This window comes from Rhinoderma darwinii, chromosome 7, assembly GCF_050947455.1.
Source record: "Rhinoderma darwinii isolate aRhiDar2 chromosome 7, aRhiDar2.hap1, whole genome shotgun sequence".
Classification (NCBI taxonomy): Eukaryota; Metazoa; Chordata; class Amphibia; order Anura; family Rhinodermatidae; genus Rhinoderma; species Rhinoderma darwinii.
The window spans coordinates 133,947,792-133,962,843 of NC_134693.1; the positions used below are offsets into that span (position 1 = coordinate 133,947,792).

Consider the following 15,052-nt stretch of genomic DNA (forward strand, 5'->3'; position numbering starts at 1 on the left):
TTGTCAAGAAACCCCTCTAACAAGAAGGAATTGCCCATAGCGGAAAACTCCTTTAAATGGAAATTGAGAATTGAAAAAACTAAATCGATATGGAAATGGCCCAGAATTGTTGGTGATAATGACATTTGTGTCAATTTCCTTCTAGATGTTCAGCTGGATTCTTTGGAAATCCTGTGCTAGGATCTGGTGATCACTGCCGTCCATGCCCTTGCCCAGACGGTCCCAACAGTGGAAGACATTTTGCCGTTTCCTGTCATCAGGACCCTCGATCACGACAGGTCATCTGTAACTGTAACCAAGGCTATACAGGTGAGTCTTCCCGTCCAGGGCAGGTAATAAGTGTCAGGTTCCAGAGGAGCCCGGGGCTGATTACGACAGACGATAGAAGAGAAGTGAACTAAATATATTCAGTAAGTAACACTGGTGCCATAAGAAAATACAACACAGTTCACCCTGGAATTGTCCTCATAGATAGAGTGGAATATGTTTTTCTTGATGTTGTCCCCATGACAACTACTCTAGTCTCCTTACGCTAACAGTGCCTATAATATTACATGCCGTCATTGCAATTTGGGATCACCACCATTTTGTGCCCAATTTGCCAGGTCACACCTCGTGGTCCACTGTTAGAATTTGCCTATCCAATCCCACCCCCATTGTTCTGCTTTATTACAAACATTTTAAATCCATACGTGACCATAGGTGTGGCCTACGTGATGGGCGGGGTCTAAGGAGCCATACAATCCATACGTAGAGACTCCTCAGATTTAAATCCGTCATATAAAGAGACGACATGAAGGTATTTTTTGGTCAATATGAAGGTCCTATCAATCCCATTGAGTGTGTTGGGATTTATTATCTGTGAACATACTGTGCAGTGTTTTCTATCATTTCTCTTCCCAGGACTGGTAAAGAGGTCAGGAGGGGCCCGGCGTGAGTAAATGGCTTCCCTGCCTTATCACCCACCCCACCCCCATGCATGGCTTTCCTTCACTGCTGCAGGGGAGACTGGTCTCTGCTACGAGCACAGCGAAATAAATCGGGCACCTTAATTTATTTTGTTAGATCTAGTATTGCCAACCGTTGGAAATATTTTGTATGGTTTGTTCGAGAATCGTGTGATATCCCCATAGCTTATAACTATCCCATTACCACCTATGGATAAACACGGAGTGAAACCCACCTGCTAAGGGATCCAACAATGAGAAGATGCAACCCAGTGCCAATGGTGGGACCACCCATAATGGGGGACTTTCACATGGTTGTGTAGCCCTAGCCTGATAGTCTAGATATATGGCCATAATTTTCACACACTTGCTTTGTATAACACAATCTTCATCTTGATGTCTGGAGTTGTCAATTACACTAAATTGTAATCATTCCGTAGTAATTTCTATACTAAAGCTTTACGATAACGCGTCGCAAATAATCACTGCAGTTTCTCCTTAAGTCGTATTGTGTCATAAAAAGTTAATCTCTAGGAGAAGTCCCATTAGATAGATCACCACTGAATTAGTGAACATCATGGTGGGGCCCAATAAATGCCTTCCCACCGCTATGACTATGAAATGAGAAGATTCAATGAAGATAGAGAATTGTGCCACATGGAAGAGAGGACTTCTGATGGTCAAGGGCATATGTACAATAGAAGAAGACCATGTGGCTTCTACGGGGCTCTTGGAGAGCGGGGCTATCTATGGTTGGTCCCATCTCATTTGCTACTGGGTGTCGAGAACCTGTATAGGACTTCTTTCTCCAGAGGAACTGCGTAGTAAGCAAAGAGTGGGGTGAGGAATTGGCACAAGGAACATGGAAGGGGCAGGAGGGTTAAACAAACACCAGGCCCTTCGTTACTGGGTGGCATAACCCAGCGTCATAATTGGGAGCCTAGTTTGAGCTTTGTTAGTGGGCTCCCTCACTTTTACATATGCCATTGCTGATGGTCACAGTATTTTTTGGTCACTAATTGGCGCTTAGGGTGAAATTGTGCAAACTTATTTGACAATGATAGGACATATTGTCCCGGTGATAGATTTGCTGGTCTCCAATAATTCCTATAAAACTTCATGTGGATATGAAAAAATTAAAATATCTTAACTAATTTTCAAGCATTTTACTACCAGGAGGAGCTAGAAAGGAAAGGGGGAGGAGAGAGCAGAGACTATGCATTTTTATGCAACCGGGGTGACTCTGTGACAAATATAAGTCCATACTTGCTACAAATTACTGCTGTAACTTTCCTATTTTCTGGATCAAGCTACAAGAGGAAGAAGAATTCAGGAGAATAACTAGCTGACATAAGAAGGGACTTTGTAAAATTATATGTCCACAAATCACATTTGGCTGAACCATGTGCACTATCGATCTATATTAATTCCACAGATCACATCTGGCTGATGTCTATACACATTCCACCAATTATAGGTCCACAAGTCATATTTGGCTGAGCTATATGCACACACCTCCAGCTAGATCATTAAATCACCGCTACCTGAACTGTAGAGACATTATTTTATCCCTAGTAACTACTGGATCCAAATGCTGCCCGAAAAAGCCAATATGCAGACAGGTCCCGTGGGCCATAAGAGGTACATATCTAAGAGTCCTGGGCAATGAGCAACAATGAATATTATTGCTCCTCAGGTTTTGTAAAAAAATTTCAATCTCTCATTATCCCCACCTACAATGCTGTTCATGGACCTACAATGCTGTTCATGGACCTACAATGCTGTTCATGGACCTACAATGCTGTTCATGGACCTACAATGCTGTTCATGGATTTACATGGCTGCTTGTGCCATACTATGCTCACCACCACTTTTGGTGGATGTATGGAGTGGCCCATATCTATTTTGAGGCATAGGAGTTTATGGGCCTGTGCAATTAAGGTCATGATCTTACTCTCCTCCTGGCCATTTACAAAAAACATCCATGCTGTATAGCTGTTATGAACCGGTTGTTGGTGATGACTTTTCTTCTCTGGCACCTGCTGGTGACGTATATCATGAATATATCATCATCATCATGTTGACTTGTAGTTGCTGGAGGACCAGGACTATAGAAGTTAAGAGGTGGGTGGAAAGTGAATGTCCCAGGATTTGTGCCACCTTAGACAAGGATCTCTCATGCATTGGCATACACAAGATTTACTCAATGGTCATTTGGGTCTGTATCTCATGACCACCCAAGGAGAGAACATGGTGCTGCCAGGTATTGGGTGCGTGACACAAATGCTTGAGAAACCAACACTGGTGGACTTCAATCTTAAGAAAGATTTCGTCTTGTAACCCCCCATCCCACTTGAACAGGCCCATTGCTCATGGATGTGGTTGCCACCCCATCTGTCTGGCTAATAAAAAAATGACGTATAGTCAATTCCTATTTTTATTTTTTATGTCACACGCTTCAGGTCATGAATTTCTACTGAGCGAGGTAGAAATTTAATATGGTGCCCCCTCCCATGATGATGGGAAAGAATGGGTACTAGTGGGGGTGCACAGGGTGCTATGACAGTGGTTTAAGTCTCACCCTTAATGATTCTGGTCGCGCCTTCTGAGCCAGTCCTGGTCATGTCCCCAAGAAAATACTGGCAATGGTGTTTATAGTACCCATAGTGCCAGTCTCCCACCTCCACTGGCAGTAGCCAATGTAACTTCCTCTTCTTGTGCCAATCTTTGTCATTATAGATTGGCATAGAAGAGGGGTGTCCGTGTGGCAGGAGAGCTCTATGATTGATCATTCTTGCTGGGGCAGCACCGGGCCTAGAGAAGGCTGAATGGCAAATGCTGCCCCCCTGAGGTCAGGGATGGGTGCCACCTGAGGCAAAGTGCTCACCTCCGTGCCTGAGATCTTACAGTGCCCGGGTAGAAGTGGTCACATACATTACAGGTTACGCGTGATGGTTTAATTGAACCCTTCCCTCCATACGGTCAGTAACAATGAGTTCTCATTTCCAGGTTCTCGATGTGACGAGTGCGCTCCTGGTTTCCATGGAAATCCATTCCAGGTCGGAGGACGGTGCCTTCCGTGCCAATGCAACAACAACATCGATACGACAGACATTGGGTCCTGTGACCGCCGCAGTGGACAGTGCCTCAAGTGCAAGTATAATACAGAAGGCAGGTTCTGCGAGCAGTGCCGGGTTGGCTACTATGGCGACGCCTCAAGGCGCAATTGTAAAAGTGAGTCGCAAAGTATCAGTGCAAAATATATTTTTTAAATAGGTGTTGAATTCTGGATATTATATATATTATAAGTACATACAATGAGAACTAATATATTAACCCCTTAATGACCAAGCTATTTTTCAAGTTTTTCCATCGTCTCATTCAAAGAGCTATAACGTTTTTTGCGGGACAAGTTGTAATTTTTAATAGCACTTTGATTTTGAGGTACATAGAATTTATTAACTTTTTTGGGGGGGGGGGGGGGATAGAAAAAAAGTCAGCAACTTCGCTACACTTTTTTGCGTCCTAAATTGACACCGTTTACCGTGTGGTATAAATAACACAATAACTTTATTCAGCGGGTTTTTACGATTGCAACGATACCAAATTTGTATAGATTTTGTATGTTTTACTATTTTTACACAGTAAAAACATTTTTTATTCCAAAATTATTTGTTTTTGTCTCCATATTTCAAGAGCCATAATTTTTCTTATTGTTTCGCCGATGCGGATGTAGGAGGGATTTTTTTTTTTTTTGCGGGACGTCTTGTAGTTTTTATTGGTACCATTTTGCAGTAGATGCGACCTTTTGATCACTTTTTAATCACATTTTTTTTAAGGCAGGATTCACAGAAAGCAGCAATACTGCCATTGTTTTACGACGTTCACCATGCGGGTTAAAGAATGTAATAACTTTACAGTTGGTCGTTACGGACGCGGCGATACCAAATATGAGGCCATGCCTCTTTATTAGGCCCCCCGGCTGCTATAGAAGACACCGGCACTCTGCGGTTACACGCAGGGTGCCGGTGGGGTGATAGAGGGAGCCCCCTCCCTCTTCAAAACCACTCAGATGTGGCGCTCGCTATTGAGCTACTTACATTATCATTACCCCAACTACATATTAAGAAACACTACAATGAAACGTGGGTCTCCAGACTCTCCCTATGATCTATTACAGAGTGTGTATGTAATTACCTGGGGACGGACCGCAGCCAGTGCCCCTCCAGGGACGAGTGCGTGTGTGACCGAACAAGCGGGCAGTGCCAATGTCTTCCTAACATAAAGGGCCAAAGCTGCGACCGTTGTAGTCCCAACTTTTGGAACCTAGCAAGTGGAAAGGGGTGCGTCCCCTGCAACTGTGATCCCCACAACTCTTTCAGCTTAAGTTGTAATGAGGTGAGTCAAACAAAATGAATAGACCTATCGTTCCCAAATAATTGTGCCTTACAATGCCCAAATAATACCACTGTTCGGTGCCAAAAATAGTGCAACAAACATAGTGCCCACATAATAGATCCATACTGTACCCAAGTAACAGTGCCCAAATAATACCACAATTGTCATCTAGATATAAATGTAAGATGACCTGCCAGGGAGAACATTTAAAATAAACTTGAAGGGGGAGTGGGATGGTGGAGGCACCTGGACATGTCTTTCTTCCAATTTGTATTTAAAGGACTTGTCCAGTTGAGAAAACCCATTTTCATACACCCTATTAGGGAATTCTGAGTTAATAGAGGGGGGTCCTCTGATCAGGATCCTCATCTCTTGGCCAGAGTGGAGAGCGGTTACATAGAGCGTCTCTCGCTCTGGAGGACCCGTCCTGTATTACACAGACCACACATTGATCGGAATGGACAGTGTGTAATGCTTCATTTCTACTCTGGTGGCGCTGCAGGAAAACTGAACACTTACTGCCAGGTTTCCCCACAGATTACATCTGATCGCTGCGGATAAGTTTATGATCAGGTTATTGTCAAGGGACCCTTCTAACATGTAGCGGAGAACCCCTTTAAAGGGGTTGTCTGCTGAATAAGTTGTATGGCATAACAAATAGCAGTCAGATCCCTATTTTTCTTAGGTTTTCACACCGGTCATTTATTTCTATAAATGTTGACTGCACAGGCCTGGGAAACAGTTCCTGCAGTAAGACCCCCGCCATTCAGATTGACAGATATGCCATAAAATGTATGAGCGGAAAATTCCAGGATACAAAAATGTTGTGATGTTTCCTATTCATTTCTTTTGTACTTTCCCCCCCTTAATCTTCTCAGTTTACTGGGAGGTGCCAGTGCAGACCAGGATTTGGTGGCTCCTCGTGTACAGAATGTCAGGAGAATTATTGGGGAAACCCAAGTGTTCAGTGCAGAGGTAACTTTCTTTTCCACATGTTATACTATCATCTCCGTTCTCCTCTCTCTACCTATTATATCACGTCTTCACCCCTTTTCGATTGTCAGATTTTGGGCAGGGTATATTCCTCCTTTCACTTGTACGGGGCTGAGCTGCGGTACCAGGTGCAGCTGTATATATATATATATATATATATATATATAGACGCACCGCTGTGTCTGGAACAACATGGAAACGGTCACACATTGATGACTTATCCTAAGGCCTCGTTTACACGAGCGTGATATACGTACGTGCGTGCGACGCGCGCGCTTTTCACGCGTGTCGTACGCACCTATATTAGTCTATGGGGGCATGCAGACAGTCCGTGAGTTTTGCTCAGCGTGAGTCCGCTGAAAAAAACTCAAAACAGGTCCTATCTTTGTGCGCTGTTCGCGCATCACGCACCCATTGAAGTCAATGGGTGCGTGAAAATCACGCGCACTACACGGAAGCACTTCCGTGCGACGTGCGTTATTCGCGCAACAGCAGTAAAAGAATGAATGAAAACAGAAAAGCACCACGTGCTTTTCTGTTTACAAACATCCAAACGGAGTGTCATAATGATGGCGGCTGCGCGAAAAGCACGCAGCCGCGCATCATACGTGGCTGACACACGGAGCTGTTAAGTGCCTTTTGCGCACGCAAAACGCCGCAGTTTTTGCGTGCGCAAAACGCACACGCTCGTGTAAATGAGCCTTAAGGATTTGCCATAAATAGATATTCCTGGTAAAAACCCCTTTAAGGCCCTGTTCACATGGAGTTTTTTTGCAGGCAGAAAAAATCTGCCTCAGAATTCTTTCAGGAATCTTGAGGCAGATTTTAAACAGCCTGCACAGATTTTTCCGGCAAGAAAGGACATGTCGCTTTTTTTTTCCACAAGCGGGCAAAGGCTGCACTGGAAAAAAAAACAGGTCCTTCCTTCTAGTGATCGGTGGGAATTCCATCGATCGGACCCCTACCGAACTAACAATTATCAACGACTGAGCTGGAATACCCCTTTAAAGGTGTAGTATATATTATTACATACAGCAACTATAACCCAATCAGAAAGGTGTGCTCCATCTGTTCCAGCCATTCAATAAAGTCTGAATGTTGTCCAGTCCGTACAGTGTCCACCAAATTCACTCTCTATTCATTTGACAGCTTGTGACTGCGACCGCCGCGGCATTCAGTCACTGCAATGTAACCGCGCGACCGGCCACTGCACATGTCGCCAAGGAGTATCAGGCGTGCGCTGCGATCAGTGTGCCCGGGGGTTTGCCGGACAGTTCCCGGACTGCCAGCCCTGTCACGAGTGCTTCGGGGACTGGGACCGCATTGTCCAGGATTTGGCGACCCGCAGCAGAGACTTGGTCCGTCGAGCTAAGGATATTCATCTGACAGGTGTAGCTGGAACCTACAAGAAGAACTTTAAGGAGATTGAAGCGAAACTTTCCAGAGCGCGCAAAATTGTAAATGCCCGCAACGCCACCGTGGAGTCAGTGACCAACCTGATGAAGATTATGGACGATTTACGGTCAGTTATATAAAACTCAGCAAATAGCTTAACTTTATTTAGAGTATGATTTATTTTCTTTCTTCCGCCCATTTAGATTGTTCCCCATCACTGCTAGGCCCTGTTCACATCATGTAACGGCCCTACGTTTAACATGTACGTCAAGAGAGATCCCAGCGTCCACACTAAACGCATCCATAGGGCTCCATTAGCCAGACGAAGGCCAAAAAAGGCCTCCGTCAGGCTGGTATACGTTCTTTTATTTGAGGTATGGATTAACGTAATAGATAACACTATTCCATACAACTGAATCCCACAAAAAAAACAACTATACCAGGCGGTATATATATATATTTTTAACATGGAAGCCTATGGGTGACTTATCTCACTGTATGGCATACGTTACAGGAATTAGTTAACTGAATATGTCATCATGTATATGATGCCCGGATGCCATAATACTATATGGGTGATGGATGCGTATGATGGATGCTTAAAAGTGGCATCCGTCACCCATAGATTATGAGCTACGTCGGGGAACAGGTCATGAGCGTTCATAACGTAACCATTAAACGAACACCATTATAGTCTAAAGGTGACGGACGCGACAGTTAGACATCAGTCACAGCCTACGTTTAACGTATACGTCGGAGCTCTTCCTGGCAAATTTGTAGACAAAAAATGAGATGTGAATGGAGCCCAAGACGAGAGAATTGATCCACCCGATTCCAGTTCGGTCTTCATTTTACCATTACTATACAACAGGCGAATTAATACGTAACTAAGTTCCCCCATTGGAACCTACGGACGGGCAAATAAGCAGATGGGGCGAGAGATTTGGAGTCGATTTTAAGTCGATTTTGTTTTTCCATTTAGGAATAAAATTAATGAATCAACAGAGACCCTCACACAACTGGAGGGAGAACTGACCAGCGTACAAGATGAAAACTTTGACGCCAACCATGACCTGGCCGAGCTGGAAAGGGAGGTTCGGAGCTTAAACATGACGGCCAAGGAGAGGGCTCATCAGCTGGATGTACTGAAGAACTCAAACTTTTTAGGTAACTTATCGGGATTAACATTTTGGGATGACCTATATTGGGAAGTCCATAGCCTCCTCTTGTTTAAATCCCATACGGTGTCCAACCAGATGGCATTTAGAGGTGCAATGTTATTGTGCTTCTTGAGTCGGTTGTGTCTCAGGATAAGGATTGTGTCCATCTTCAGTAAAGTTATTTCCCATTTTTTCCTGGTTGATGAACATAATGCCCAAACCACAGTGAAGACTGACACTTAGATCTCCTCTTGCTCCCTGGCTTCTACTGCTCTAACTCTGTAGTACAGATCGATATGCCAATCAGGTTCTGTGACAAACTCACTAATGGGCTGCCGTAATTAATGTTTGCCACCCAACATCTGTTACCCACAAAAGGGCGACACTGTGGCTATAATGATGACACGTCTTATATCATTGTAATACAGGAGCCTATGACAGCATCCACCAGTCCTATGCGCAGTCCAGAGGGGCCGAGCAGCTAGTAAATGCTTCTGTGATAAGTGTCTCCAGTGCGGTCAGCGATTCCGCCAAAACGAGAGACAAAACGGAGCAGCTCATAGCGCATAAAAGAGACGACTTTAACCGCAAGAATGCAGCAAACCGCCGAGCGCTAAATGACCTCAAGACGAAAACGGATACGTTGGACCTGAAGAACATCAACGAGAAGGTTAGAGATATTTTTTAAGGCTTCGTTCACATTCATTAGATTTGGTTCCACCTCTTTTAGCCAGAAAGAAAGCTGCTGCAAAGTGATCTCTCCTACAAGAAACGGGGAGAGGGATGAGAACACAAGAGGGACCCATAATAAATGTTGCTCTTTCATAGGTTTGTGGGGCCCCGGGAGATGTTCCTTGTTCAGAGAGCCCTTGTGGGGGTGCTGGTTGTCGTGACGATGATGGAAATAGACATTGTGGCGGCCTGAGCTGTAACGGCGCAGTTGCGACGGCGGATAATGCACTGGATCGAGCCAAGCACGCACAGGAGGAACTACAGAGGGCGCTAGGAGATGTGGACGTCCTATTCCAAAAGGTATAAAACTGCAGGTCTATTCAGCCGTCTAGAAATCTATAACAAGAAAAAAACATTGCTGCACGACGAGTTCACACATGGCGGATACACGGAAGAGCGCAACAAATTGTGGTGCAGTTTTCCGCAGCGGACATTCTGGGTGAAAAACGCACCACAGTTCGGTGCGTTTTTTCACCCAGAATTGCCTGTGGCGCACAGGGCGGATACGCTGCGTGATTTTACGCAGCGCATCCGCCCCGTGTGAACTTAAGACATTGGATTTGTAATAAATGTTACGTAATTCTATGCTTCAAAAGCCACAGTGACTAGAACGGGAATGTGAGAGTCAGAGTCTTAAAGGGGTGATCTGGATTGTGAATTTTTTTTTAGTGGGGGCTGGAAATGAAATAAATAAACACACAAACCAAATTGGGGCATGTCCCTACATATTCTGAGACTGTCCAATCAGTGCAGAGTGTCCAACTGAGTGGAGACACATCCTATTGATAAAGGGAATGTTAATGGCCAGGAGGAATAACAGAGGAACAGCACAAAGCAGAGTTTTAAGAAAACATGCTCCAGAATTGTTCAATGGGTAATACATGTATTTACTCAAACAGACATGTCAGGAACGATGTCCGTATTTTTTTAGAAGAGTCGTCTGATTCGGTGTTCCAGCATTGTTATTTCACAGGGAATAGACGTATTTAATAAAACAGATATTGGATCTTCCAACCCATGCTATGCTGAATTTCTTCCTATATTCACAATGTAGGTGGCAGAGGCAAAAGCAAAGGCAGACAAAGCTAAACAGAGGGCGCAGGCGACTCTCGAGCGAGCCAATGAGACTAAGGGAAGAGTGGAACGGTCCAATAAAGAACTTCAGAAACTCATCCAGCAGATCAAAGACTTCCTGAACCGTAAGTGACATCGGGTTCTGATATTAATGGTTTTGTGTGTCCTGAGTAACAGATGTCATCTTTTAACTAAGATCACAAAGGGAAACCATCAGCAGGGAAACCCTTATCCCCTTGCTGACTGTTTCCATTTGGTGGTGTAAGTATTTAGAAGATGAATTTTTAGTAATTAGTGACTGGCATAGCAGAAGCTACGTTGTTCACTATCACCGCTTGCAGCCAGCAGCAAACATTTAATAGCCCATATTCTTTATTGATCGTGCAGAGGAGGGAGCAGACCCAGACAGCATTGAGATGGTGGCAAGTCGCGTCTTAGACCTTTCCATTCCTGCAACTCCACAACAGATCCAACGTCTCGCAGAGGAAATCAAAAAGAGAGTGAGCGCTCTTTCCAATGTAGACGCCATTTTGGACCACACGGCTGCTGATGTCCGCAAAGCTGAGCAATTGCTGAATGAGGCCAAGCGAGCAAAGTATGCTTCCCGTTTCATGGTTACATAACGTCTGGGTTAAAAAGTGGGGAGAGAAAGAAGGAGGGAACGGGGACTGTGTGTCTCTATGAAGCTTGGGTGACTATGTGACAAAATGAGAGCTACTTAATATAGCTGCTGTAACTAAGCTCCAAAAAAATGTAGGTCAGGGACATAATAGTCCGACTTAAAGAGGATCTGTCACCTCTCCTGATGTCTGTTTTATAATTGTATTCCCCATGAAAGAACAATCCATTGTGCGGTTCTTCTATTATTCCACCTGGAAATGTATGAATAAATTGACAACTGGGTGTTACCAGTTGGGGGTGTGTCCTTACATAGACTGAAATGTCCAATCAGGGCTGACAGAGTGAAACTATAGGGACACGCCCCTTTGTCAAGGAGAATGGTAATGCCCAGTTGTCAATTTAGTCATACATTTCCAGGAGGAATAACAGAGCAATAGCACAACGCAGAGTTCTAGAAGAAGACGCTACAGAATTGTAATTTCATGGGGAATCTAACTATTTACTGAAATAGACACGTCAGGGGAGGTGTAAGGCCCTCTAAGAAAAAGGAACAAGAAGTCTTCATCTTTGAGTAAAGATGTGTGACAGGGGGGCAAACGCAGGACTTTTAAGGGGAAATTTCCAAGTGCGTTGGTGCCCACAGTGGAGACTTTACCCAAATTTCTAAGCGCACTACATAACACATTTCTGCATTGGCTGGTTTGGGGTTAGTGGTAGCGTCGCTGTAATATTCAGGCCTCATGCACAGTGTCATCCACGGGCCGTCCGCAATCACTGACCTTGCATACAGAATATGTGCATTTATTTCAAGTCGCCGGACCGCAATTGCGGCCCCCATACGGTCGTGTGTATGGGCCCATAGAAATGAATGCAGATGAATTGCGGATGCAAAACACGTTCGTGTGCATGAGGCCTTAGGGTGTTCTTAGCCCCTGTTCACACAGAGTTTTTGCAGGCAGAAAAAATCTGTCTCCGAATTCCTGAAGGAATTTTGAGGCAGATTTTGAACTGCCTGTGCCTTGTTTTCTGTGTTTTTCGCTGCATTTTTTGTGTTTATTTCTACCTCTAATTGATTTCAATGGGAGGTCCGAGGCAGAAACTGCGGTAAGAAACAACAAGCCTCTTTTCTTTTCCCTCGAGTGGCCAAAAGCTACTTGGGAAAAAAAACACCTCTACCTCCCATTAGAATCAGTGGGGGGAGATTTCGGCCAATTTTTCCGACACTGTTTCCGCGTCAAAATAAACGCCAAAAAAAAATCTGCGTGAACTGACCCTTAGAATGGTTTAGCTGTTAGCACCCAGTATCTATGTTAGTCTAGAGGGGATATGGGTTATACCTTTAAGTCTAGGGGGGTTTAAGGGTTAATACCGAATATACCTGGTGGCTTGTCTAGGGTTGGCCTGTGTACCTATAATTTACTTTTAATATAGATAGGCCCAACATATTGTATAGGGTTCTGTTTTTTTTCTGATACAGAGCTCCAAACCTACTGTTTATCTTCACACAACCCTTGAGTTAAATTATAAAATTCTGTCTGTCTGCACCCACCACTAGGGGGAGCTCACTGTATAGGGATTTATGCAGCTCCTTTTACACTTGATAAATTCATATGCAGTGACCGCCCCCTAGTGGCTTCTCCTGAACTGGAGTTTTATTTCCGGGAGCTAGAAAACCCCCACTAAGTGCGCTCCTTAAAATGACACACACTTGGGATGGTACAGATGCTGCAAATCTATGGCCCAAGATGTATATAATTTGCTTTCCTGTAGATCTCCATCATTATTTCTCTATGAGGGATATGTAAACAGCTCCACTATTAGAACTCCCACAAGGGTTGTCACCAGGCTTTCCGGGAGCTTATATTTATCGTGTATTTTTTATTTAAATTGGAAATCTCTCTCTCTGTGAATAGTGTATGTTTAGTGGAGGTGCCCTTTAAATATACACCATCACGGCCATATATTTTTTCAGGAACCGGGCTGAGAATGTAAAGAGCACGGCAGAATCTGTGAAGAAAGCTTTGGAAGATGCCAAAAGAGCACAGAACGCTGCACAGGGCGCCATCCAAAGTGCCAACGACGACATCTTAGACACAGAGACAAAGTTAACTGCGGTAAGACATTGACCTGGAAATCAGTTCTTTATAATCTATTTACCACAAAAAAGTAACTCCACCCAAAGGACAGGTGCCTCCATTTTTTTTCTTCATTGCTGCAGTGCATCTAAAAATCTCAATTACAAATCTCCTACCGTTTTGTGTATACAGCTCCTATGCAGACCTATGTGCCTCCATGGTTACAGACTACAAGCACATCTTGTGTAGTCTGATCCTGTAGTCATGTGTTACTCCACTCTCTCTGCCGCCTCGTCTACTGTCTGTAGGTTATTAGAAGCAGAGGGTAGAGGGAGTGGAGTAACAAATGACTGCAGGATCAGACTACAATCAGGGTTTGTTTGTGGTCTGTAACCATAAAGACACATAGGTTTGCATACTAGCTGTTTTCACAAAACAGGAGATTTTTTTTTTTATATCAAAACTATGTGTAAAGTTGCGTTAAGTTTTATTTTAGATGCAATGGAGCAATAAAAAAAAAATAGATTAGTTAAAAAAGTGGACATACTTTTAGATGGTACAGTTGAAGCAGAGCTGAGTTTGTCATCTGGCACAACTCATTGTAATGTCATGATCTGTTATCTATAGTGGACATAAAACTGCAGGTAGACCTACTACATTATCCCAACTCCGTGCTCTAAAGAGAGAAGGTGAATGACAGATTCAGCTCTGCTACATCTTTGATATTAGGGTATGTTCACACGGGCAGATTACCTGCGGATTTTCCGCAACAGATTTCATTGCAGAAAATCCACAGCTTTTACAGTAGCAGCAAAGTGGATGAGATTTGAACAAATGTCATCCACACGCTCTTTAATCTGCAGCAGAAATTGACGTGCACTTTTGTTGCTGTTTTTCTCCATTGAATTCAATGCGGAGGTAAAAGCCGTAACAAATGTTGCGATTTTTGCGGCAGAAAAGCTGCAATTCTGACGCAAATATCACAAATGTGAAAAAATAATAATTTTTATTTAAATATAATAGCAAAGTCTATACTTCCCTCCCCTAGCGTTGTCATAACGATGGCTCCTTTTCTTCCCGGCTGTTCTCCGTGTAGCCCGTCCTCCTGGGATGACGTTTCATCCCATGTGACTGCTGCAGCCAATCACAGGCTGTAGTGGTCACATAAGCTGCAGCGTCATCACAGGAGTCCGGGCTGAGAACAGAGTCGCTATGGCAACGTCAGTATGGTAAGTATTGGCTGCGGTTTTTCTGCCAGGAATTCCCTGCGAGTTCTAGGTCGGATACGCTGTGTTACTATGTGTATCCGACCTGTGTGAACATCCGACCCGCGTGAACACCCGACCCGCGTGAACATAGCCTTAATCTGGTATCTAGTTCACCTTTGTTGCTGTATTATCATCCTCATGTTTTTACACTATAGATCCAGTCAGAAACATCTAATGCTGAGAGTCGCCTTAATGATGCCATGGATAGAGTTGGTAATCTGGATAAACAAATCGATGCGCTCAAAATAAAACGAGCGGGGAACAGCCTGGCAGCAACACGTGCAGAGGAATCCGCCAGTGCAGCCCTGGACAAAGCCAACGATGCAAAGAAGGTACGTGAAGCCTACACCATAAGGCCCCCTGCAGACGACCATATTTTTCATCCGTAA

General features: G+C 44.1%; 1 protein-coding gene and 1 long non-coding RNA gene across 4 annotated transcripts in view; one reads left to right on the forward strand and one right to left on the reverse strand.

The window, feature by feature from the left end:
• Nucleotides 1–15,052, forward strand: part of LOC142656801 (laminin subunit beta-2-like) — a 67,292-nt gene that overhangs the window by 48,864 nt on the left and 3,376 nt on the right. For both annotated transcript variants that reach the window (XM_075831713.1, XM_075831714.1), the window contains exons 21-32: nt 146–309; nt 3,957–4,181; nt 5,128–5,345; nt 6,224–6,320; nt 7,488–7,860; nt 8,716–8,900; nt 9,322–9,563; nt 9,722–9,925; nt 10,680–10,824; nt 11,087–11,294; nt 13,293–13,434; nt 14,819–14,995. In XM_075831713.1, the coding sequence (XP_075687828.1) occupies nt 146–309; nt 3,957–4,181; nt 5,128–5,345; nt 6,224–6,320; nt 7,488–7,860; nt 8,716–8,900; nt 9,322–9,563; nt 9,722–9,925; nt 10,680–10,824; nt 11,087–11,294; nt 13,293–13,434; nt 14,819–14,995 (2,380 nt within the window). The remainder of the gene's footprint in view (nt 1–145; nt 310–3,956; nt 4,182–5,127; nt 5,346–6,223; nt 6,321–7,487; nt 7,861–8,715; nt 8,901–9,321; nt 9,564–9,721; nt 9,926–10,679; nt 10,825–11,086; nt 11,295–13,292; nt 13,435–14,818; nt 14,996–15,052) is intronic.
• LOC142656804 (uncharacterized) overlaps nt 1–15,052 on the reverse strand; it is a 43,163-nt gene that overhangs the window by 20,354 nt on the left and 7,757 nt on the right. The gene's annotated exons all lie outside the window — the stretch shown is intronic.